General features: G+C 44.0%; 2 protein-coding genes across 3 annotated transcripts; one reads left to right on the top strand and one right to left on the bottom strand.

Moving 5' to 3' along the window:
- Positions 1–816: 816 nt before the first annotated feature.
- On the top strand, positions 817–4,297 carry LOC123449206. The gene is made up of 2 exons (XM_045126342.1): positions 817–1,546; positions 4,022–4,297. Exon 1 carries the CDS (start codon positions 990–992, stop codon positions 1,530–1,532), a length of 543 nt encoding a protein of 180 aa, XP_044982277.1. The 5' UTR covers positions 817–989; the 3' UTR covers positions 1,533–1,546; positions 4,022–4,297.
- Positions 4,298–5,075: 778 nt separating this feature from the next.
- LOC123449205 (65-kDa microtubule-associated protein 7-like) lies at positions 5,076–10,734 on the bottom strand. Of its 2 annotated transcripts, XM_045126340.1 has the most exons (12): positions 10,235–10,734; positions 8,904–9,107; positions 7,710–7,970; positions 7,290–7,505; positions 7,049–7,204; positions 6,812–6,971; positions 6,569–6,720; positions 6,360–6,447; positions 6,095–6,168; positions 5,942–6,016; positions 5,510–5,860; positions 5,076–5,412 (listed from the first exon to the last, which is right to left on the bottom strand). In XM_045126340.1, the coding sequence occupies exons 1-11, from the start codon at positions 10,331–10,333 to the stop codon at positions 5,510–5,512; spliced, it is 1,836 nt and encodes a 611-aa protein (XP_044982275.1). In that variant the 5' UTR covers positions 10,334–10,734; the 3' UTR covers positions 5,076–5,412. The 2 variants fall into 2 exon arrangements, with proteins under 2 accessions (XP_044982275.1, XP_044982276.1); XM_045126341.1 differs by having other exon boundaries at positions 5,076–5,860.
- Positions 10,735–24,960: the final 14,226 nt, after the last annotated feature.

Here is a 24,960-nt window from a genome sequence, read left to right as displayed (position 1 = left end):
AGGTATAATCTTTACAACTGTGACTGTCTGGCCCTACTTTGGTCATGTTATCGTTTCCTTAACATAAGCATTTATGATAGGTTTTTTTTTTGAAGAATGTCATTGACAAGATGCTATGCAGTTTGTTTCAGATTTTAGTCTTCATAGTCCCCTGAGGTTGTTATCTCTGTAGTCTGACAATGGCGGCTTCTCACCTTTATGGATGACGGACTTGGTTTTTTCATAACGATAGTCATTTTTTGAATTTTATTGGTACAAAAATTGTATTTGCATTCGTGTCTACGTAAATGAAGAATAACGACGGACCCTTTAAATTATTCATTGTCCAACAAGGGGATTCGAGCTTCTATTGGATTATATTGTAATAATATGACTTGCAAATTTTGAACCATTATATATCTGACGAAAAATACGATGGCCTGAAGTCAGCCTGAACACTTCATTCATATACAGAAATTCACTTGTGAGAGATTCTATTTGTTTGGGAACTACATATCGAAAAATGTTGTATATTGATAAGAGAGTATATAATTGATGCTACAAAAACAAAAGATGGCTTGATATTTGTATTTTGTGCCATACCGATTTACGTTAAAAAAAAGAGGCATGCTGATTCATGAAGAATAATATATCTAATATTTGTCTATCAAATTTACGTACTATGCACTTTGTCTAAATGTTAAATTTCAGGATGTTTGAAACATCGTATGTTTGTCTAAACGTGAGTTTCAAGTGCACTTTTACTAGTCCGCGAGAAAAAGAAAAAAGCAAAATCCGGCTCGCACGAGCTGACGAGCATGCTCTACGGCCTTCTAGAACCCTCCTCCCCCTTCCATAACCGAATCGAACGAGGCCATCACCTCCTTCCATTTCAGGCCTCCCTCCGATCTACTATTACCCCGATCGAGCCTCGCCGCCGGGCAGAGGCGCTCCCCATGCCACAGCCCTAGCGGCGTCAATCTCACCAACCCACAGCCCGCCCGTCCGCCATGTTCGGCGTCGTCTTCCCGGACCACACCTTCCCCCTCGACGCCACCGCCTTCGCGCAGGTCGCGCCGGCCTCCTGGCTCCTCGACTTCACCACGCTCGCGCTCCCCTCCACGCCCCGCTCCGCCGTCGTCTTCCTGCTCCCGCCCGCCGCGGCCGCGCTGCCCCCGGGCAAGGCCGTCGCGGTCTACTACCAGGCGGCCGCCAACCGCCCCTTCGCCTTCCTCGGCGCGCTCGGCCCCGCGCGCCCGTCCGCCACCTTCCAGCTCCCGGAGGCCGGGGACGAGCCGGAGCCCCCGGCCGGGCCAGCGAAGCTGGGCGTCGCCGTGGAGGACGCCGCCGCGCTGCCCACGCCCCCCGACGAGCAGCGCGCGGAGCGCGTCGCGCTCCGCGTAGGAGAGAACCTCTTCAATTTCATGCAGTCCTTCTGCGCCGCCGACGGCGGCAAGCTGGTGGTGCCCACGGATATTCTCGACCGCTGGTTCCGCAAGTTCCAGGAGAGGGCCAAGAAGGATCCCACCTATCTGAAAAGCTTTGACTTCTGAGACCAAAGCTTTAGGTATTCCTTCTCCTAATCTCAGTGTATTGGTCATTCTATACTTAGGTTCCTTGGGTGCGAATTGGTACAGGAATGCTTTGTATCATTGCGGTAGGGATTACAAGGGCGACCCCCTCCCCTAGTAGTTTCAGATCGTGATCTACAAGAGGGGGAGATGTCCTAACGAGTGTAGTGTCCTTGTTTGTGCGAGGTCATGAGGTTGATTGGAGCATAATGTGAACATGCCGCGGTGAGATATGTACCGATAGAAGCTTGATGTTAAATATATTATCCCTTGTAGAAAAATGATGTGCTGAGATTAAGCACATCTTGTGGGAGAGAGATAAAACATTGAATGTTTGTGCGTGCTGACGTGCAAATAGTTTGGAGCTACCAATTGCTTTAATTCTTGATTTAGTATTACCACTGAAGTACTGAACCTAATTCGAATTGGATGTCAGCCTGAAGTGTATGATTTGAGGGCCTATTAGATTCGTCGTTACTCATCTTTACTACTGCGAATTTAACGCCCTAGCCCAAATTTGCTTAGTGCCTGGGATGTATTACCTCTTGACCTCTTCCAAGGGTTGATTTTACCGGCAGCATACCTCTAACTGGCAGATGCAGCATACTACTAATTGGGAGATGTCTAGGATCACGCATCAGCACAGGCCTCCTTCATGGGGCACACACACACACACACACACACACACACGGGGCCCAGCAGAGAGTTTGCTTTGATACAATCTGTACAAGCTCTGCCTCACTTCGATCTCCATCCGCCTAGCCTGCCAACCACCATGAAACCAGTTGGCCATTTCCTATCTTGAACTTCCATTCAAGAAACATATCTGTAGAGCAATCGTGACTCTAGGACATGCTAACGGAGAATTACGAATAGACACACAAGCGTATCTACAGCACCTTGATAAGAAAGTGAAAAGCCCATCTTTTAAATCTAATATTCAATTCTTCTCAATAAAAATAAATCTGATGGTTCCAGCATACAATATACAGTACCAATCAAACTGTTCTTGTGCAAAATATGCTGCCCAAAAATTATTTGATTATAAATTTACTTAATTACCAGCTGGTAGTTTGGTACAAAGGAATTCATTTTTTTTGCATCCATGTTCAAGTATGTGCATGTCATTTTTTCCAAACCTTTGACGTACTACCCACAACAAATGGAGTAATTGGGCCATCCGAAAGTGAAAAACCTATCTTTAAAATCTAATATTTAATTCTTCTCCATAAAAATAAATGTTCGATGGTTCCAACATACTCCTTCCATCCCAAAATAAGTGTCTTAACCAATATACAGTACCAATCAAATTCAATTTGTGCAAAATATGCTGCCAAAAATTTGTTTAATTCTAGATTTACTTAATTACCAGCTGGTAGTTGGGTACAAAGGAATTTATTTTTGGCATCCATGTTGAAGTTTGGCCTATGGGCATATCATTTTTTGTTCCAAACCTTTGACTTACTACCCACAACAAATGGAATCATTGGGCGTGTACAACAAGGTTGTCCACAGTGAGAAAACTTATGTGGGCCATGAGGTAGGCGAAGAAATGGCATTTAAGTTCAGCGTGCGCTCTCCAAAACTTGCGCAGAGAGAAAGAATGGTAGACGGTCTGAACTGAACGGTATGCAGAAGCCACCGACTGCAGTCTAGACGCCGTCCACCACCAAGATAGTGTCCTGAGTGGCTGCTGTGAGCTGCATGTATTGCATTCAAGTTTGGAGATCCACGAATTCTGGCAGGTGCTGCGGTGTGGAAATGTTTTGCAAAATTGCATATGTTAGATTGTTATAAATATAAAATATCTGTCCTCGGTATCCCTATGCATAAATAAGACTTGCTCAATTTTGAATTTTTCTCTGGACTTGGTACTGTTGTCGGCTAGGGTAGACATCTGGGGTATGTAAATATGTATGTCAATCAGTGCTGTGGTCTGTTCATCTTCTTTGTCTCCTTGCAGCCTTACCGGCAACACCATCTCAGAATCTTGGCATGATACTATATGAGGATATGTTTTGCCTACCCTGAGTCTATGTATTCAACTGGATGTTATGGGTTCAGTACATATTTGAAACAAAGGCATGCCTGAAAATTTTGTTGTCGGAATTGTGAACTGGTATGTTCTGTGTGCTTGTGACACATGATCATTTAGTGTGATCAAGTGTTACTTTTCCTATCTCAGTGCAACCCTAGATTATGGACCTGCTGCAAACTGAAAGTGTCATTGCGCCTTACCTTCACAAAAGGAAGGCAGACAATCGTGCTTTTGTTTTGGACATCTAATTTATTGTCTGGTAGGAAGCTGTGAACTAAAAACAGGCTAAACTATGAGACTTTCACAAGGTGACTAAAATCTCTGTTAAACAGAGTTTGTGCCAAACCTATTCTTTTGCGTGCCTGTTTTTTTTTTTATTCGGTAATACTGGACCATACCAGTTTATTGACTTTGTTTGGCCGTTATTTTGCAGGTTATGTTGCAGTTGCTCTGCAAGCATATGTGATGGTCAGGAGGATCGAGATCCTCCTATGTGTTTGTTTGTACACAAACTAGCAGGTCTTGTAGGGAGTAGACAGAATCAAGGTTGCCAATCCAGCCTGTCTATTTGACAGTTGTAGTGAGAGAAGCGTCAACAAAAACACCTGTAGTAGATTAGATGGTGTAATGCAACATACAACAGATCTTGTTGGCAAACTGTACAAAACTCCTTTGGTTAATCCTGAGCATTTTTGTTCTAAATTTTCAATCATTTTGTTCAGAAGTTGATTACCACTTCCTCTAAGATTTTCGATGATGACAGGTTTCTCAAAACTGGTGGATCTTTTGGCGTCTTAATGTGAGAAACTTTTGACTCGCTGATACATTGTTCCTTTATCTTTCCTTTTTCTGTAGACCTGTAAAATCAGACGTGTCTAGGTTGTTTTAAGATTGGCATTCGGATAGGCACTTGCAGCGACATATCCAGCTGCTTGAAACACATGAATTTTGTTTGGAAATTTTACAAGTACTCATTGAGAAACATAATCTGCATAGCATGTTTCATGAATAGCATTCATAATTTCGTATGTTGTGATATCATATTTGCATGAATAGCATTCATATGTTTCCAGCAGCTGGACACGTTTAATTCCCATAGGCAATAATACAGGCTCCAAAAGATAGTGGAATACATCAGGTTCAGGCGCAGCCTGTAATGTAGGCTGAATACAGAATACAATACCTTGTGATATATGGAAAAAAAATGGACCATCTCTTCTTTCACATCCAAAAATAATGATACACAACTAGAAATACTATAAATAAAAAGCAATTTGCAAAAAACAAATACATCGACATCACGGTCAGGCTGTAATGTAGGCTGAATACAGAATACAATACCTTTGTGATATATGGAAAAAAATGGACCATCTCTTCTTTCACATCCAAAATAATGATACACAACTAGAAATACTATAAATAAAAAGCAATTTGCAAAAAACAAATACATCGACATCACGGTCAGCCTGTAATGTAGGCTGAATACAGAATACAATACCTTTGTGATATATGGAAAAAAATGGACCATCTCTTCTTTCACATCCAAAATAATGATACACAACTAGAAATACTATGAAGAAAGAACAATTAGCACAAGACAAATACATTGACACCTTTCTCATGTTCCCTAACCACACACCGTTCAAACTCGCAGCTGGAATTACAACACCACCACAAAGTGCTAGGTCATGTATCTACAGGCAATCTTATCTAAATCCTGTCCAATCTTTGTCACACATCAGCATTGTCAATAGCTAACACACAACTGTCCAATCTTGCTGGTAGCCTTCACCGCAACCCTCACCGCCAAGAAAGTCCTCTTCCCTGATCAGAAATGTCATGTTTACAGATCAAGATCAGCACAATTTCATGCAACCAATCTTGGAAATCACTTGTAACAATATGTTGGTCGTTATCATACTCAGTGCAAAACCAATGGAGAATCAGGCTCCGAGCCGCTAATGGAGGCGAAGGATGACATGCTATCATCCTTGGAAGCCATCGAGAAGTTGAGTGGCGCCACCGTCATCCTCCTGTTCTCCTTGAAGTAATTGTTGTACCGTCCAGAGTACGAGCGTGGTGTCAAAAGCTCAGGGGTGGCACTGCCTGCCGACACTCGGCGGGGCATCGGAGTCATGAAACCAGACCCATTCCCATTTGGATGATGACCACTCGTCCTCCTGTTAAAACTGCTTGTTTTCCTTGGAACTGACTTGGAACCAAAGATCAGCTCCTTCTCTTTAAGCAACAGATTCTGCAGCTTCTTCTGGTCCTGTGGAAAGAGTATGAACTAGAATGATGGCTTTTGTTGTAGTTTCACTACCAGAAAGAGTACATGCTGTGCTATTTATACCCGGTATCGTTTCTTATCTTCCTCCTTCTGTACTCTCCTGAGTTTCTGCTCTTCCAAAATGGCAACCAGACGAACCTTCACATGCAAATTCAATGCATCAGATCTTGTGTGATTGATTTATGATAATCATGGTGAGCTAGCTCAGTGACTTACCCCGTCATACAGAAATGGTGTATTGCTTTCATCCTCCCAGGCAAATGTCTTGTCTATCAAGTTATCAATCATAGCTGCACAACAGATGTAGCTTCTGATCATATTACATACCAAATGAACGGGTCACGGCGACGTGGATCTTTTTGAAAAAAAACATGAACTAGGAAGTAGATTGTGCTTATGAATAATGGAGCACAGTTGCTTCAAAAACACTATGTGGAAGTCACTGCAGTGTCCAAGTCTAACTGAAGAAACGGAGACTCACTTGGAATCTTTTGAACGAGTAACCTCGCTTTCTCTGCACGCTTGAGATTCAAATGGGCACCTCTGCCCGCACTGTACCTGTTATCATCCTGCAGTAGGACATATGCAAACATTAAAGAGGACATTAAGTAATTCAATCCAGAGCTGCACTGTATGATGTAAGCCAACTTGTATCTGAGTATAGCATAATTTCTTGAAAAAAAAGCATACTTGATTATATTCCTCAAGCCAAGTCTCTTCATCACAGGCCGATAGCCATTTGTCTACTCTCTCCATGATATCTTTCCTCGTATGAGATTCCTCATTTGCTTTTGCAATTTGCACTTCAATGTTGGAAAGAAGTTCGCAAGGATCCACTAGACCTGCAAGTGAGAAGGTTCTAGGATCGCTCAAGGTATCCAGCAGGGGCATTTTACGTATGCGCTAGACAAAAGAGATCAGCAGGACAAATACCAGAATCAATTAGAGCAACGATCTTCTCAGGTGATGTGCTCGTATCAGGCTCCATATGTGCATTTCTGCAGATATTTTCTAGCTCTACCCTTCTTTTCAGAACAAGTTCCTTCATTCTACTTGCTTTTTGCTTAGTTAGTCTTTCGACTTCCTCTTCTGTCTGAAAAGACATAACGATACTATAAGTTTGAATTCAGGTTACAAAAAAGTGAATAACTCGATAGAAAGTTACCAAACCTCCTGAATTGTCTCCAATGACAGAACACTAGGAGAAGTGATCTCTTCTTCGGAAGATCCAAGAACAGCGGCTACTTCGCTGAAATGTCTCCTCTCTTGTTCTGTTGACTCCATCAGATTCCATAACTTGTGGAGTTTACCCACTATTTCTTGCAACTGAATACATCAACACAATACAAGTAGTTAGAGAGGCTACGAGACAAAAACTAATCGCTGCCATAGTCTCACTAAGAGGAATCACCTTTGAGACTCTGGTCCTCTTTTCTGCTTTGAGTTTCAGGATAGTCTGAGTAAGACCTTCAAGGGTGCTATCACTGATATTCGTAGAATTATCTGAGTTTGTTCCATGCAAACTTGGATGCACATCCTTTACCGTCTTTGCAAAATCCATCCCAAGCACAGCGCATAGGCAGTGCACTTCATCCACATATACAAATACTTTCTGAAGGCGATCAGACTGAACAAAAAGGGTAAAACTATTTTTATTAATATGACACAGCCAAGAAAGGAATTTAACAAAAATAGCATGAGTTGTCATTTGACTCATTTCAACTATATAATTCTTATAGCTATTAGTGTGTTGGCAACAAATATTTCTAGTTAACGCAGTTGAGAAGCGTACAGCGGTTCGTAAATTATGGGAAGTCAAGGTCATTAGTACCTTCTCTTTTTGTAAATTGCGTAGCTGCATTTGAAGATCAGCAAGTCTTCTGGTTGACAAGTCATGATCATTGTTCAGACGTTTGGACGAGCCATCATCATGCTGATAATTGTGATCAGAAATTTGTGCATTTATCGTCTCGATTTGCGATTGCACATTTGAGAACTGTTTGATTCTTTCGTCTTTCATGGCCCTGAGATCATCCAAGAGAGGCGTCACTGCAGCAAGTTGTTCTTTCAACGATGCATGCTTTTCATTCACCTGAAAATGAGAATTCATATATTACAAAACAATGGAATATACCAATTTCTTCATCTTGTACAAAGATGTCAGCTGCAAGAGTTTCAGTTCCAGCGGCAGTAAACATGAATCTTCATGATTAAAAACAGATACTCCCTCCGTCCCAAAATTCTTGTCTTAAATTTGTCTAAATACGGATATATGTAGTCGCATTTTAGTATTAGATACATCCATATCTAGACAAATCTAAGACAGGAATTTTGGGACGGAAGTAATAGTATCTATGATAATTGATACACAAATCATAGTATTTCATCATTGTTTGGAGCACTTCAGAAGTTGCCAATGGAACTTCTGAAGTGCTCCAAACAAGGGCAATCACTTTTTGTAGGAAGTCGTAGATCACTTTTTGTAGGAAGTTGCCAATGTGACCAGAAGTAATTTACATGAGAGCACATTGGAATATCACTAGGCAAAAACATCATGCGTAGCATAGGTCGACCTCGCATGGAGATGGAGATTCTAGATGCATAATTCAGGTAACCTTGAATAATAAGAAATCATCATACAATCTTTGACTAAATAGATGGTTAACTGTTATACAGAATTACAGAACGTAACCAGTTTCTATACTGCCTTTTTCTTTTCTTCTAATACTGCCCATCTCCATCCATCATATGACCCCGAACCAACATGCTGACTTGGTTGTTCATGTCACATCTTATCATCAATAACTTAAAAATGACAGCCAAACTGCCGGGTACGATATATTCTGCACAAGGTGCAGCATGAACTCAACAATGATTTCATTAATTCTTGTACCCAATGAACTGCCAACATCTAAGTTTTTGTAAGCAAATCAACACTTAGAATAACATGACTTCAAGGAGGTCCATTGGTTAGAGGCCATGCGTAAGAGAAGATATTAGAGATTGCCACAAGATATGTATATACCTTAAATTGTGTAGTATTTTCACCTATCGAAGCCACTAAAGCTTTAAGCTCTGCTTCTTTGGCCATCACTGACTGGCGGAGCTGGCTTCTATCAGCATTAGCACTGTCGACCTTCCGACGATACACGTGCATACACTCCGCTTCGAGTTCTTGGAACATCCGATCTTTATCTTGTTCGCGCTCCCCGATCTCTGTCCATATTTGCTAAAACGGAAGTCATGTGTCAGATAATCAAACACGAGGAACAGAAGCAACGTAGAAATAGAATCTGAGTTTGTAATATTTATAACAAAATAAGCATCTGCAAATACCTAACAGTAGCATTTATGATAATCGAATAACGTCCACATCATTAAAATCAGAATAAAGCATTTTATCTGGTGCTGCACCCACGTTTTAGCACATGGAATAGAACACCACAAGCAACCAAAAGACCCTACTGGCACTCTGGCAGGACTTCTGTTGAATGTTGAACAAGCAAGCTGATTGCTTGACCCCCAACCCTCCAGGCCTATTCTTTTTTTTTCATGCCTCCTAATAAATTGGGAACACAGGATTATTTTCCCTTACTTTCACGACATGAGAGGGTTGCATAAAAGGTCCATAATAATTGTAAAAACAGTGTTAGATACATCTATTTGAGCATGAACTAATTCCGGACGGAGGATGTAATAGGTAACATAAGATTGTACCAGCAAGCATAAAACTATTCTGCTTTGTGGTGCTACAGCAGACAGTGGCTTCAATCATTGGGATTCAGGCAGTGCCATTTTTAAGCCCCTTTCACCTCAAACAGTTCAAGTGGGAAGGAAAAGCAGATCTCTCTGTCTCCTCCACTTCTCAAGATTCAGAAAACCCGACGGTAAATGAAAAAGTTCCACCTAAAGCTGAAAGGAAACTGTAAACGGAAGCAACAGATTCCCACTGCTGTTCTGAAAATCTTCCTACATACTCTTATAAGTATCTTTTAAAAATCGCAACCTTTTATGGGAGAGAATACCAGAAGCTTGCAACTGAAGAAAACAAGAAAACAACTGGACTTTTATGACCAATCCTGGGGAAACGAAACACCGTCCCCGTCTTTGAAAAAACGCGGGCAAATTAAAGGCATCAATCAAATCCAGACCGGACGGCTCAAAACCTGCAACTATGAACGCGCTAGAAAATTTCAGAGTTCCTGTAACCATGGCTGGACTGGCAGCATGATTGGAGCGAGCAAGGAGATCAAGAAACCGGCGTCTTCCAAGACTCCCAAAATCCTCAAAAAGCAAATAACAGGCAGTAAAATCCGCAGACGGAGGGCGCATTTGCTTTGCCGGAGAGGGACGCACCTCGAGCTCGCGCAGCAGGGAGCCGCACGGCGTGTCGAAGCTGACGCTGCACCGCGCCGGCCTGTCCAGCCCGTACCCGGCCATGGCCGTCTCGCCCATCTCCTCTCTCCAGAAGAAGGAGGAAGCGGCGGTGGAGGCAGATGGGGAGACCCCGGCGGCGCCCTCTGACTGTACCCGCCGTCCTCTCGCGCTACTTGGCCCTGCTGTCCTGGCGAAAGGAAGGACCAAGAAGTCCAATCCCAATGCCCGGCGGCCTCCTGGTATCCGCAACCACCAACCCTTCTCCCCCTTCTCTCTCCTCGCGGCACGGCAGACGGCACCCCTCGGCTGTAGGGGCAGCGGTGGTTGCCTGGTTATATATGGATCTCGGTCCGGTGCAGTTGGTAAGAGTGCATACGAAAAGGGTAAAGAAAGGAGGAGCGAGGTGATAAGGCGGGCGAGAGGTTGGAGAAGACGACGGACGGGGGAGTTGCCCGTGAAACGCGAGAAGCGCAGGGGCGCTCGTGCGAGGAGTTGCGAACTGGGAACTGATGACGGGGAGTGCAACGGACAGAAGAAAACTACAGCTGTTTTCTCGATCCGGTTTTCTCAGCGGCAGTTTGAACTTTTTCTCGATGTTCGTTTCCCAGAGGGTTTTGTGATTTTGTCGGTGAAATGTGGTGACAAAATCTGAGCTTTTGTCATCGTATGTATGTATCTGGTATTTTTTTCTAGTACTGTGTTTTCTGTGCGTGTTATTATGTTTTTACTATGGAAAAACGTTTGTAACCGGTGCGTCGGCCGAACCATTCCACCAGTCACGCATGACCCACGCGTGTGGCTGGCCAGGCATGCAGCTTTTTCTATAACCGGCGTTTAAATCTACTACAAATGTTTCTTATTTGCTACATGCCGCATTTTTAACATTTCCGTAAACATAAACTTTAGTGCTTATTGTAAACGTAGAAACCTGGCTTGGGTTTGTAAGACAAATGTACGCATGATTGATTGGGAACTTGAGAGGCACTGCTATGTACGTAGGTGATACTATACCATCAAATCCATGGGGGTGAAGCATCCACCATTTCAACAGCGTGGGGCTACGTACATGGAAACCATACCGAAAAGGGCACCCGGCGACGCCAAACACCACCATTTTATGGACCGCTTTCGCTGACACCGTAGATTGCAAGCCACACTCGCAGCCAACTCGATCGGTGGTCCACATCACGTGCACCGCTGCCCGATCGCTCCCGCCCCATCTGGGCCGTCCATCCCTTAACGGACGGATCTAGTGTCGTTTTTCAGTAAGGTCCAGGTAGTGTCTAGATTTACACAAAAAAACTAGAATGTAAGTTTTTTTTGGGGTCGATTTCTGGGGTTAAACCCGTCTAATCCCGGCCTGCCAAATGTTTCTTGCGCTAAACCAGGCCTGGTGGTGATATAATTAATCGATGCAATTCTAATCTTGGTGCCGATTGACAGTTTGTGTGCCGACCGTTGGGCAGTGAGCAGAGAGGGTGGACTGAACATGTTTTCCTGCATGGCTGCTGCAGATATGGATGAATGAATGAATGAATGAATCTTTTGCGCTGGAACTGCATGTACATCCATATTCATTCCGTGGATGAATCTGAGCCTGCGAAATCCACATGCGCGCTCATGTGACGCTGGCTGAGGTCAACCAAATAAAACTATGAGGAAAAAGCCATCGGGTCCAGGGTTTTTTTTATTACTGTTACTTACGTAAAGTTGGGCTTAAACAATGCGCTAGATCTAGGCTTGCATGTGCCTTCCTTTTGAAGCTCATCGCATCACAGTGAATCAATCAAGTACTCCAGGTGCTGCCATGTTTTCCTTCTGCACTGCACACACCATGACGCACTGATTGTTCTACTAGCTCGCTCAAATTTTGCTCCTTGGATGTCATGTTTTCTTCATCAGAGAGTGGCTCAGAAAGTAAGCACGCAATCGCATATGGATTCGTACGGGCGGAGGCAGGATGGTTAGGGGTCTCTGCCACAAGGACCGCTACTGCTCTTGCCATCATGAGACATGAGTTTGCTGGTGTTGTCAAGTGTGAAGCAGAGGTTTCACATGGTCTCACACTGACATATCTACGCCACAGTACAGTCATGCACAGTGCAGTGCAGTGCGAGCACACGCCATCGCCTCCCTCTCCCTGCTTGTTCGGTCAAACGAACCAAACCCCGTAATAACTCCGTCAGAATTCACGAGCAAATATGGTCTCAGTTCCTTCCTTGCTTGTTTGTTTGTTTGTTTGTTGGTACTGTATAGCTTACCACCCTTGCCAAGTGGTGAAGCAAGGCAGGACAAAACTGGAGTCAACGATACTACTCATCACCCATCGATGTGCATCGTTGACGCGCTAAGCGAGAAGCGATGGCCTCCGTCACCGCTTTTATCTGTTGACGGTCGACTCGTACCCTCCGAAACAATGCGCCACTCTCTTTCTGCACACGGTGGCGGTGACCGTATATTACAGTTTACATACACATGTGTATGCCACACTCTTTGGCTTTGGTGCGTGCTGGAGCCGTCACCTCAGCCGGTAGGTGGCGCGCCGGCACCAGTCGGCCGGAGCCGCAGCAAACGGCACGTATGGGTGTACATGGAGTGCAGGGAAAGGCAGCAAAGCCCAGCGCCAGTGGATGGATACCGGCACATTTGCAAAAGAGAAAAGCATACTTGCACCGGATCGAATCGATCCCCATCATCATTGGGAGGCTGGCCAGATTTTTTTGGGCATCATCGGTCCATCACAATTCACAAACTTGCCGCCGGTTCCAACTTCCAACCATCTCGAGTTCATGGAAGTTCAGGGAAGGATGGATGGCTAGCTATCATCATTAGTGGTGTAATTGGACCCGGGCCAGGCAATCATCCCCTCCCCCTGCAGACATAATTATTTGATTTGGTTGCTTAGCAAATCATTATCTTCCTGGGGGCTCTACCATGCTCATGATTCCGACCTAATTGGCTCAAAAAGGTTTTCCATCTCCTCTCGGACGACTATGCATTTTTAAAAAATTTAATTGGAAGTCATTTATTCTCGGAAATGATAAGTACCTGAGGTCAGGTATGAGCACATGGCAAATCGAGCGCCTTCAATGGTAATTCCAGTGACGTTGACACACATGGTAATTTTTTATTAAAAAAATAAACTGAAGCACGAAGTTATCATGTTTGTCAACTAAAGTTGTCATCCTTGCTTCATCGAATTTGCCATAACAAACGTTTGATTTGCCATGTACTCGTGCTTGACGTTCGGGCGGTATCATAATCCTTTATCTTTGGACTGTAGATGTCATTTTTCTTTGTGAGCAGATGTATCCCTGGTAGATCGTGTGTCACTCTCTGCTACTTTGTTACAATGCTACACGAGTAGTTGTGTATCATGCAGTTTACACTGGATAGGTGGAGAAGAAATACAGGTCAAAAGAGAAAGGGAAACAAATGCGACCCCTCACCCGCTCTGAAAATCCAGATAAACTCATCGCATCGCCAGCTGTAGTTGGTTCACGGAATTATCCCCAAGCCCAGCACTCAACGAAAAGCAAATTTCTACTAGCTAAATATGTGTGTGGTATCTGTCTGCCTGTCTAGCGCCTGCCCCTCTCAATGATTAGTACGCATCACTACATAATCCAGATAGTTCAGATATATTTGTTGTATATTGCAGCTTGTGTATTTCTCTTCAAATAGTCAATCATTATACAATCATTTGCTTGTGGATAGAGGATGAACAATTATTATTTTTAGGAGTTTTAAAGTATGATGAACCTGCAGCTAGCTTAGCTAACACCTAACGCTTGCAGAGGCAGAGGCAGTTCAGTTTAATCGGTAATACAAGATTACTTTTCCTTATATAGAAGCATGAAATGGGTGAGTTAGTTACAGGCTAGATATGTGAGTGCAACTCTAGCAGACCTTGTATTCCGTCGAACTGTAAATGCGATTTACAGTTCACGCAGTAAAATCTATACGGGCTTAAATAGGCGCGGCAGAATAAAAACCATAAACTGAAACTGCATAATTTGAAAAACTAGTTTCGCACGACAAATAAACGCAAACGCGCGCAGGTCATTTGAACATAGCAGCAAATCATTCATACTTAGCATAGATTTTTTCACATAAAAATCTCGTCGGAGCAGGAGAGGACTCTACCCTACCCTAGAACTAGCCAAAATCAAGCTCGTCGGAGCTCATATGGTGCGGTAGCTCACCTTATCGAGCTCACTGGAGCCTAGCAACGGCGCTCAATCATCGTCGTCGGAGGTGAGGTCGACGTAGATCCGCTCGTGCTCGGCTTTCTTGATACGTCTTCAATGTATCTATAATTTTTTATTGTTTCATGCTATTATATTCTATGTTTTGGATGTTTTATATGCATTTATTTATATGTTGTTTTATATTAATTTTGAGACTAACCTATTAATCTAGAGCCTAGTGTCAGTTTTTTTTCTTCATGTTTTTGAATATTGCAGATAAGGAATATTAAACGGAGTCCAAACGAAATAAAATATCTGGAAAGATTTTTTCTTGGACCAGAAGACACGCAACAGACTTGGAGTAGGGAGCAAGGCAGTTGCAGGGAGGCCACAAGCCTACATGGCGCGTCCTTGGGGGGTGGTCGCGCCCCCTGGCTTGTGGGGCCCCTGCAGGTCTTCTAACCCTAATTCTTAGCCTATAAATCCCCAAATATTTCAGTATCGCCAAAAGGAGCAACGAAAATACTTTTACGCCGCCGGAAGCCTCTGTTCCCGAGAGGTCCAATCTGGGAGCCTTTTTCGGTAATCTGCCGGAGAGGGAATTGATCACGGAGGGCATCTACATTAACTCCATTGCCCCTCCGATGATGTGTGAGTAGTTCACCATAGACTTACGGGTCCATAGCTAGTAGATAGATTGCTTCTTCTCTCTCTTTGATCTTGAATACCATGTTCTTCATGATCTTCATGGAGATCTATCCGATGTAATACTCTTCTGCGGTGTGTTTGTCGAGATCCGATGAATTGTGAGTTTATGTTCAGATTATCCATAAATATTATTTGAGCCTTTTCTGAATTCTTATATGCATGATTTCATATCTTTGCAAGTCTCTTCGAATTATTTGTTTGGTTTGGCCAACTAGATTGGTAATTCTTGCAATGAGAGAAGTGCTTAGTTTTGGGTTCAATCTTGCGGTGTCCTCACCGAGTGACAGTAGGGGTAGTGAGGCACGTATTGTATTGTTGACATCAACGGTAAAGAGATGGGGTTTTCATCATATTGCTTGAGTTTATCCCTCTACATCATGTCATCTTACTTAATGCGTTACTTTGTTTTTCATGAACTTAATACTTTAGATGCAGGCAAGAGTCGGTTGATGTGTGGAGTAATAGTAGTAGATGCAGAATCGTTTCGGTCTACTTGATACAGACGTGATGCTTATATGCATAATCGTTGCCTTGGATATCTTCATAATTATTTGCTTTTCTATCAATTTCTCGAGAGTAATTTGTTCACCCACCATATTATTTTCCTTCATGAGAGAAGCCTTAGTGAAACCTATGCCCCCCGGGTCTATTTTCCTTATTATATTTTCAGACCTATAAACCAAAAATACTTTGCTGTAATTTATTTACTTTAGTTTTACTTTCAGATCTATCAATATTTTATACCTATCTCTATCAGATATCACCCTTGCAAATAACTCTGAAGGGATTGACAAACCCCTTTATAGCGTTGGGTGCAAGTGTTTGATTATTTGTGTAGGTACTACTATTGAAGTCTCGCTTGTTCCTCCTACTGGATTGATAACTTGGTTCTCAACAAACTGAGGGAAATACTTATCTACTTCGCTACATCACCCTTTCTTCTTCAAGGGAAAACCAACGCAAGCTCAAGAGGTAGCACTTCTCGCGGCACCACTCCTCCTCCTTCTCGTCGAACTCGAAGGCCTTTGCGAGGCCCTGCTCCTAGAGCACGTCGTCGATCTCCTACTCCCTCCGGCGGCGTTGCAGCTCTTCTTCCTCCTTCCGCACTCTGCACGTGAACATGGCTGCCAAAATCGCGTCCGCCTCCGTCGGGAGGGGGAGGAAGTCCTCCGGGCCGACTTTGCCACCAGTGCGCCGCTCCGGCTCCTTCTTGACTGCACGGACCGGGGGGAGCTCCTCCGGCACCCTTTTCACCGGGGTGAGAGAGGAGCGCGAGTTGGACGCCCCGGAGGAGTTGCATGCGCTGGAGAAGAGCCGCCCATGCGCGCGGTCGTACTCCTATGTCTCACGGCGGAGGAGTGACGACGGTGGTGTTAGTCCGTTGTTCGTGTACTGCAAGGCGGAGCGCTTCCGCATCGTGTCGTCTTTGACGCAACACCTCCACTTGGGGTCGTCCTCGCCGTGCCGACCAGAGTTCTACATCTCGCGGATTGTTGCGCGGGGCGGCAGATTTGAGACATCAACGACGAGAAATGGGGAATCGCTATGATGGACAGATAGGGTTTCGACCCGTATGAACCTTGCGGACCCCCAGATATACCATGCAAGGGTGCGTTTGCAGGCCACTTCAAAACTTTTATAGACCGGGACGACTATACGGGGTTTGATCTCGCAAAAAAATGACATAAACCTTTATACTCGCGGAAAATTTAGAGTTCAGGTAGTTTTACATTGTGTGCTAGAGTTGATGCCAACACTTTTGTAACAGGGGCATCATCTCAACACTTTTGTCTCTAGAACCGCAGATGTAAAGTGTAAGCTTTTAGAGCATCTACAACCGGACACTCCAAACCCGTCTCAAACGTCCGCGCGGATGTTCCGGTCACGAAAATGCGACCCAAATGGACGCCTTAAACGGGCCTTAAAGGCACGTGCTGACCAGCATCCCTCATATCCTGCTCAAATATGGGATGGATATGGGGCGTCCGGTTAACTCCACGGCTGCAGCCTTACCTTAGCCGGGACCGTTTGCGTCTTTTGACTCACGTATGCAATAGTGTCGCTAGCATTCCAACGCCAAAGAACCCGGATCGACAAGTCTAGTCATAAACCAAAGTGGCAGTACCGCACAAGGACAGGCATACATGACCCAACAAAGCAGGTGTCGGTCACCAGCGAGTGTAGACGAGTCGTAGCAAGCTACAAGGACTCCATTACATCGCGTGACATTTCCCAAAGGGGACAGACACATCAGCTAAGAAGGACACATGCCGGTCAACCAATGTGTCCGGAGCAGTAGCGAGCTACCAAGGCTCGTTGGATCACCAAGGGGCATTTCCTTGTAAGGAGTGCTACTAAAGTTCACGACTAGGTAATCGAACCCCATACATGTCAAGTACGACACACGTACGCATGGCATACCGATATGTATAGATACATCGATGGCATCACAACATAACCATAAACATACAAGCTTTATTTAAGAGGCTCAGAAGAGCCACACACATAATATTACACAGTAAGGGTCTCACGACCCATAATATCAGTCATTCAGTTACAAGCCAGCGGAAGAGTTTAAAACTATCTGAGTACAGACAGGGCAACTAGAAGGCACATGGCCTGACTATACTACAGACCCAACGTAGGGGCCAGATCGTAGCTGGGACACCAGCTACTCGTCGTCGTCGATGTCTATGAAGAACCCTCCATTAGGGTCATTAGCAACCTCTGCAACATTTATTAAGCAAACATGAGTACGGAGGTACTCAACAAGACTTTAGGATAACTAACTACTCATGCAATGTATCAACAAGGTATGGTGGGGTTTCATGCGGAAAGCCAGCATTTGACTCGTGGCTAGACAACTTGCAATTTTAAATAATTTTGACAACTTGATTTCTCGCACACGAGTCCACTAACACCACAATCAATACACCATCGTGGAATCATTCCGTCTCCATACGGAATTGCCGTCCACGACACTCACGCTTATCTTGACAATTTTATGAGTAGCCATTGAAGTTATCTATGAACAACATATGTCTCCAAGTAGTCCATATCCGCGGACGCGGCTATTCGAATAGATCATAACCCTGCAAGGGTGTACTTCGTCACACACGCTCTCGCCACTTATCTCCATGTGCACGTCATGCACCTTGGCAACCTTCAAGCGGAAGCCTAGCGAGGGAGTCGGCCACGACCGTTAACCACACTAGTACCTAGTCCAGGTTTATCTCCTATCTGAGAGTAACCCGTATGGAAGTCCGGCCGAGGTTTCTGCCACGGCCTCAAACGATGTGCGCAGGGTTCCCAAGCCCACCATCCGGGTGCCACTTGGTACACCGTGCCACTGCCTACCGCATCACAGCCCACCTCTCAGGTCAGCGCGATGCACGGCCTCCAGCATGACTATAAACACCAGAAACTACTTGCAACTCCTGGACCGAGTACTAAGCGATTAATAAGTCGAGAGGGTCAATTAAGTATCCCAACGTGTGGTAGTATCTAGTCTTGGATTACATACATGGAACTCAGTTCCTAAGGACGGTTCCAATGAAACAACCCGCCATGTACTCCTACACAGCCTTTCACCGGTACCTTTACCAAATCAGGTTCAACACACAACCTTTGCTTACCGAACACATTCTCACAATTCTGTTCATCTCCCAGATGACAGACCATACACAACTCTAAGCATAGCATGCATAGCAGGATAAGACACATGATGGCTCAAACAACTACCAGGTATGCTAGGTTGCAAGGTTCGACTATTTACTGTGACAAGGATAGGTCATGCAAAGGAAGTGGGTTCAACTAACGTGGCAAAAGCATTTGTAGCATTTGATCCTAATGTAATAAGTAAGTGCAGGAGCAAGAACATGGGACTTATCGGGATGATCAAAATGGTTGCTTGCCTTGTTGCTCAGAGGAGTGACAATATCCGTCAGACGGATGTTCGGTGGAATCCGGGGGAGCGGAGCCTACCGAAAGGAATGACAACAATCAATAACAAACATATGCAATCAAGATGATGCATGAGCATGGCATGAGAATGCAAGGTGATATACTAATGTAGCTAGCATGTATTAGGTTTGAAGTTGATTTGAATCAAATTCAAATATCACTTCAAACGATGTATTCTCGGATACCATTTTAATTGATTCGACCTGATGCTCAGATCAACTTGATGTTAACATGCATGGGATGACATGTTAGGTTGCTGGTTTGTAATTAGCACAGTATTTGATCATGTCATTCATAGTGAAATTTAAATATTTTCCATATTCCATTTATAAAGTATTTATAAGAATTGACTTATTCATTAATCTACATGTTTGGGTTGTGTAACATTTTCAAACATGTTTGAAAATTACATATTCAGATTCCTTGAATTTTTCTGATACTTTTTCATATATAAATTATTTTCATTGGAGTTACAGATTAGTTTCTATGAATTTTAGAAGTTTTAACATTTTTTTGGAATTCTTTTAAAACAGAAAACTCTTTATTGCATCAGCATGACATCAGCAGGTCCAACTGGCCGTTGAAAGTCAAACCTGACCAATGGGACCCCCTGGTCAGCCTCTCAGGTCAGTTTTAGATTAGGATTAATCTTAATTAGCTAATTAATCTCACTGGACCCACATGTCAGTGTCTTATTAACTTATTTGATTTAATTTTTATTAATCCAAATTATCCTGAGGCTGGCCCCACACGTCAGTGGCTCAGGCCAGCTGAGATCCACCGGCGGCGAGGTTGTCCTCGCCGGCGGGGAGCCTCCGGCGACCACCAGTACGGTGGAGGGCATCGGAAACTCGCCTCCGACGGCCAAACTCACGGCAGAGACCACGGGGAGAACGGCCACTCGACGACGCGCACGATGGGACAAACCCCAGGGGCTGGGGTGGCCGGAATCAACGCCGGCGACGAGCTTGGCGGCGACCAAGTTCGTCCATCGTCGAAGACATCGAATACAGGGTCAAAACGGGCGGGGCTGGGCACCTAAAGCATCTACGTGATGTCCTGAGGCTGCTGGTGGCCTCAGACGGACCAACCCTTCACCGGAGGGCTACCGGCGATGAGCTGCAGCGGCGGTCCTCGTCAGGCTCCGATGGAACTAAGCCTAGAGGAGGGGATCGACGGGGAGATCTTAGGGAAAAGATGTGCAAGCTCACGAGGAGTGCAGAGAAGGCCCTAGACGGCTCGGGGAAGCACTGAGGGCGAGGAATCGAGCAGAGCTCGCCGGCGGCCGTAGGTTGAAGACGACGATGCCGTGGGCGTTGCAGGGCTCGGGGAAGCTTCGGGTTCTGCAGGGAGGACCAGATCGACGAGGCGGAGCTAACGGCACATTCAGAATGAGGATCCTATGGCTAGGGGCACGGGCAGCTCGAGCTCGAGCTCCTGTCAATGGCGGCAGAGGGGATCGAGAGAACCGAGAGGAGAGGGGGAGGAATGAGCTGGGGAACGGATAGCTACGAGCTCGGGGAGCTTATCCCCGTGCTTGCCAGTGCGAGGCGGCGGCCACGCAGCCAGGGAGCTGCGTGGAGGCGCGCGGCGACGCGGCGGCCACCTCCTGCTCCTACTGGCGAGGAGGAAGACGACAGGAGCAGTTGGGCCGGGCCAGGTGAGCGTCAGGTAATTCCTTTTCTCTTTTTTTTTTCTGATTTGTTTCTGTTTTTGCTATTTCATTAACTTGCTAATTATTTCAGCTCCCAAATAGTTTGTAAAAACTATTTTAAACACACCAGAATATTTGTTGGAATATTTCCAACCAATCCTAAAGTTTTCAATATTTTTGAAAGTTTAAAGTCTCTGATTTCAAATTTAAAACTTGAAACCAGTAGCTTTTTCATTTATTTAAAATGCCTAAAGTATAAAATAAATGGTTTCCCTTATTGATTATTTGTTTCCAAGAATTATCAGAAAAGTTGAACTTTTCTTGAGGCCATTTTGGGTTCATTGATTTTAATTAGTTTGAAATTTCCTTTATTTTAAGAAGTGGCTAGGGTTTTATAATTTTCCTTCACCACTTACTTTATTCTTGTTGAAAAATTCCTAGATGCAATGCAAAGAAAACATGAGCACAAAGCTAACTTGCTTAAGGTGTCAGGGATGTGACAGGATGCCACTTTCTCTTGATAATCCTCCCAAGAAGGCTGGTACTAAGAGAGCAAGGAAGAGGGTAGTTCATGTTGTTGGAAGACAGACTTCCATGTCTGAGGACCCTTAAGTAGCTGCTGGAGAAGAAGAAGAAGATGAGATCCCACCTCCTCCTAAGAAGAAGAAGCTCATGGCTGATGTTATGTCCAAGAAGTCTGCTTATAAGACTCCTGCTAAGGCTAAGAAGACAGTAGGTCACCGGAAGACCAAAGGACATACCTCTAGCTGCTAAGGAGAAAGGCCCTGCTACCAGTGCCTTTACTTCAGAGGAAGAAGAAGATGAGAATGCGACCATTCTCAGGAAGCTCCGACCACATATGCCAATCCACAATGATGCTGATCCTATAGCTGAAGACATGAAGAAGAGGAAGGATGCAGGTCTAAGGAAGTGGAGAGATAATAATCCATATGCTATCAAAAGAAGAACTGTTGTTGGTCCAACGTTTCACACCAAGGAACAACAAGATTTCTATGAGATCGTCTTGTTTGATAATGTCCAGCTATGAGTGATATGAGATATGTTGACTAGGCTTATATCAAAGCCAATGAAGACTTCTTTCCCCATGTCCGAGAAAGTTTCAGACTAGTGGACATTGAAGATTTTGTTGGAAAGGAGATGACCCCATGGAATGAAGAGCTGATCATGCAATTCTACTCGATTGTTCATTTCTATGGAGATGGTTAAATTGTCTGGATGACGGATGGTCACCGATATGAGTCAACAATTGATGAGTGGGAAACTATCATTGGTGCCCCTAAGAAAAAATAGAATGATGTTGGTGTGTATTCTGAAGCAAAGAAGAGTCACAATTCTATGGCCAATATGTACAAGCCAATTAATCACGATTGTTTGGCTAGTCACAAGATTGGCTCAGTATACTTCTTACAAGCAGGAATACCCACAACTAACACTATTCTGAGAGACTGAGACACACCTTGATGCCTAAATCAGGTGATGATAAGATGATCAGAGGACACTCCATCAACTTGCTGCACCACTTGGACACTCACACCAGATTTAGAGTGATGGACTTGATAGTAGAGACTATCCAAAGGACTACTGCTGATCAAAAGAGATCATGTGGATATGCCCCATACATTCATATGCTTATCAATGCCAAGCTAGGCAAGCATGTATATCTCCTTGATCGTCCCCATCTACCTCTTTAACCAGAGTTTGAAGATAATGAAGTGGTGATGGATGACAATGATCCCAGCTCTGCTGCAGCTAGAATGTCAGCAGAGGCAGCAGAAGCTAAGGCTGCTAGAAATATGTCACCACCAATTCCACAACTCATAACTCAAGCTAAGCAAATGGCATTTCTAGTTAGCTCTGTCCAAGGCATGGAGCAGAACATCCAGGAGATTCTGCAAAACCAGAAGATTCTTGAGAGAGTTTTGGAGACAAAATTTCATGATATGGATGTGAAGGTTACAGAATTGAACACTATAGTCAAACAACTTCAACATGAATTTGACTCAGTGAAGATTCCTCACTCAGATGATGATGTTAATGATGATGACAGTGATGATGATGATGAAGAGTCACCACCTTGCACTACCACTGAGTTCAGCACCAAGCCTAGATCAATCGTTGTACCTGCTCCAAAGACATGACAAACTTCATCATCTCAAGCATCTGCACCTTCAGCTCCAGCTCCACCTCAAGCACCTCCAGTATCCACTCCTCCAGCTCCAGGACATTGTACAGAAGACTTCGCGGACGCTCTTCTGTCGACTCCATCATCAGCTGCCCAAAGAGACGAGTAGTTCTATACCTTTTGAACTTTTTGGTAACTTGTTGCCAATGGGGGAGAAATGTATAGATTATAGACTTCGTGTGAGAGAGAGCTTTTGATTTTACTTGCTCTCATTTGGTTTCAAAACTTTGATATTTGGATGACTTTATCCAGTTTTTGTGTGTGATCATACACTTTATCTTGTGTGATCTTACATTATTATCTTTTAGCTATCCATGTGATGATCATTCACTTATCTTGTTGGTGTCATGTGCTTACTATTCATTCCTATCTTGTTTGTTCACCACCAAGATGTATGTGACATGGAATAGTAACCCATGATCCTAATCGATTGTGCATTTGCATTCAAATGCAAATTTTAAATAATGCACAAACTTAGGCGGAGCTCTTGCTTTTCACATACTTCTCAAAACGTCAATGCTAATCATTGATTATATCTATTGTCGAAGCTTTGATCTATATGTTGTCATCAATTACCAAAAAGGGGAGATTGAAAGCACAATTGCTCCATAGGATGGTTTTTATAATTGATCACAACATATGCATCATGGGACTAATATGTTTTCCAAGTATATTTTAGAAAAGTTCCAAAGAAGCTATGGCTAAAGGCTTATGTGGAGATGCCCCTTGATGCAAGAAAGGAATATAATTGGCTCAAGCTTGAAGCTAGAAGACTCTTCATTTTATATTTGTGATAAATCACATTTGAGTCCATAGGAAAGCCAATACTATTAAAAGGGGATGAGATATTAAAATGAACTAATTGCTCAAAGTGCTCTAAGTTAGCCACCAAAATACTCAGTCATTTTCCCCACATAACCATTCTGTCAAAATCCACATACTCAAATTCGTTGTCACCAACTTCCACATTTTGGACCAATTGAGTTTCACCTGAGACAGAAACCTTAGCCATTCCCACCAAATTGGTGCAATCGAATCCATATCGGTGCTACCGAGTTTGGGTGACCAACTTTCGGGTGCCTCGATACACAAAATCGGAATTTCCGAGTTTGAGTATCGACGCCATCGAGTTTGGCCATATGATCATTAGCCACCTTTTCCGTGCCATCGACTTTCATATATCGGTCTCACCGAAATTCAAAAGTTCATAACTTTAGTGCTAATCGGTACCAGTGAGTTTCCAACTTTGGTGTAACCAACTTTTCCATTTGTGTGTAACGGTTGGATTTTGCGTGCTGCCTATATATACCCCTTCCCCACCTCTCATTCGTGGGAGAAGCACTCAGAACACACACTTCATTGACAAATACATTTTCAGAAAGAGAACCACCATTCATGTGTTGAGACCAAGATATTCCACTAAAATCATTTGAATCTTGATCTCTAGCCTCCCCAAACATCTTTCCACCAAATCAACCTCTCCTACCCATGCATATTCTGTGAGAGAGTGATTTTGGGTTGAGGATACTATCTTTAGAAGCACAAGAGCAAGGACTTCATAGTTCTACCCCATCTATTACCTTTTGGAGGGTGGTGCCTCCTAGATTGGTTAGGTGTTGTTTGGGAGCCTCCTACTTCGTGTTGTGGAATTGAACCAAGATGTTTGTAAGGGCAAGGAGATCGCCTACTTCGTGATGATATACTGTGAGTAAGGCTAGTCCTCCGTGGAGGAAGCCGTGGTGGGATAGACAAGGCCGCTTCTTTATGGACCCTTCGTGGGTGGAGCCCTCCGCGGACTCTCGCAGCTTTTACCCTCCGTGGGTTGAAGTCTCCACTAACATGGACGTATGATAGCGCCACCTATCAGAACCATGCCAAAAATTACCATGTCAACCTCATGCGTTTGATCTCCCTACCTTACTCCTTTACATTACACTTGCATGTCTTACATTCCGCTGCTATACTCTTAGAACTGCATGTGTAGGGT

Source organism: Hordeum vulgare, chromosome 4H, assembly GCF_904849725.1.
Source record: "Hordeum vulgare subsp. vulgare chromosome 4H, MorexV3_pseudomolecules_assembly, whole genome shotgun sequence".
NCBI lineage: Eukaryota > Viridiplantae > Streptophyta > Magnoliopsida > Poales > Poaceae > Hordeum > Hordeum vulgare.
Note: the sequence above shows the minus strand (reverse complement) of the source record. Positions and strands in the feature narration are given on the sequence as shown.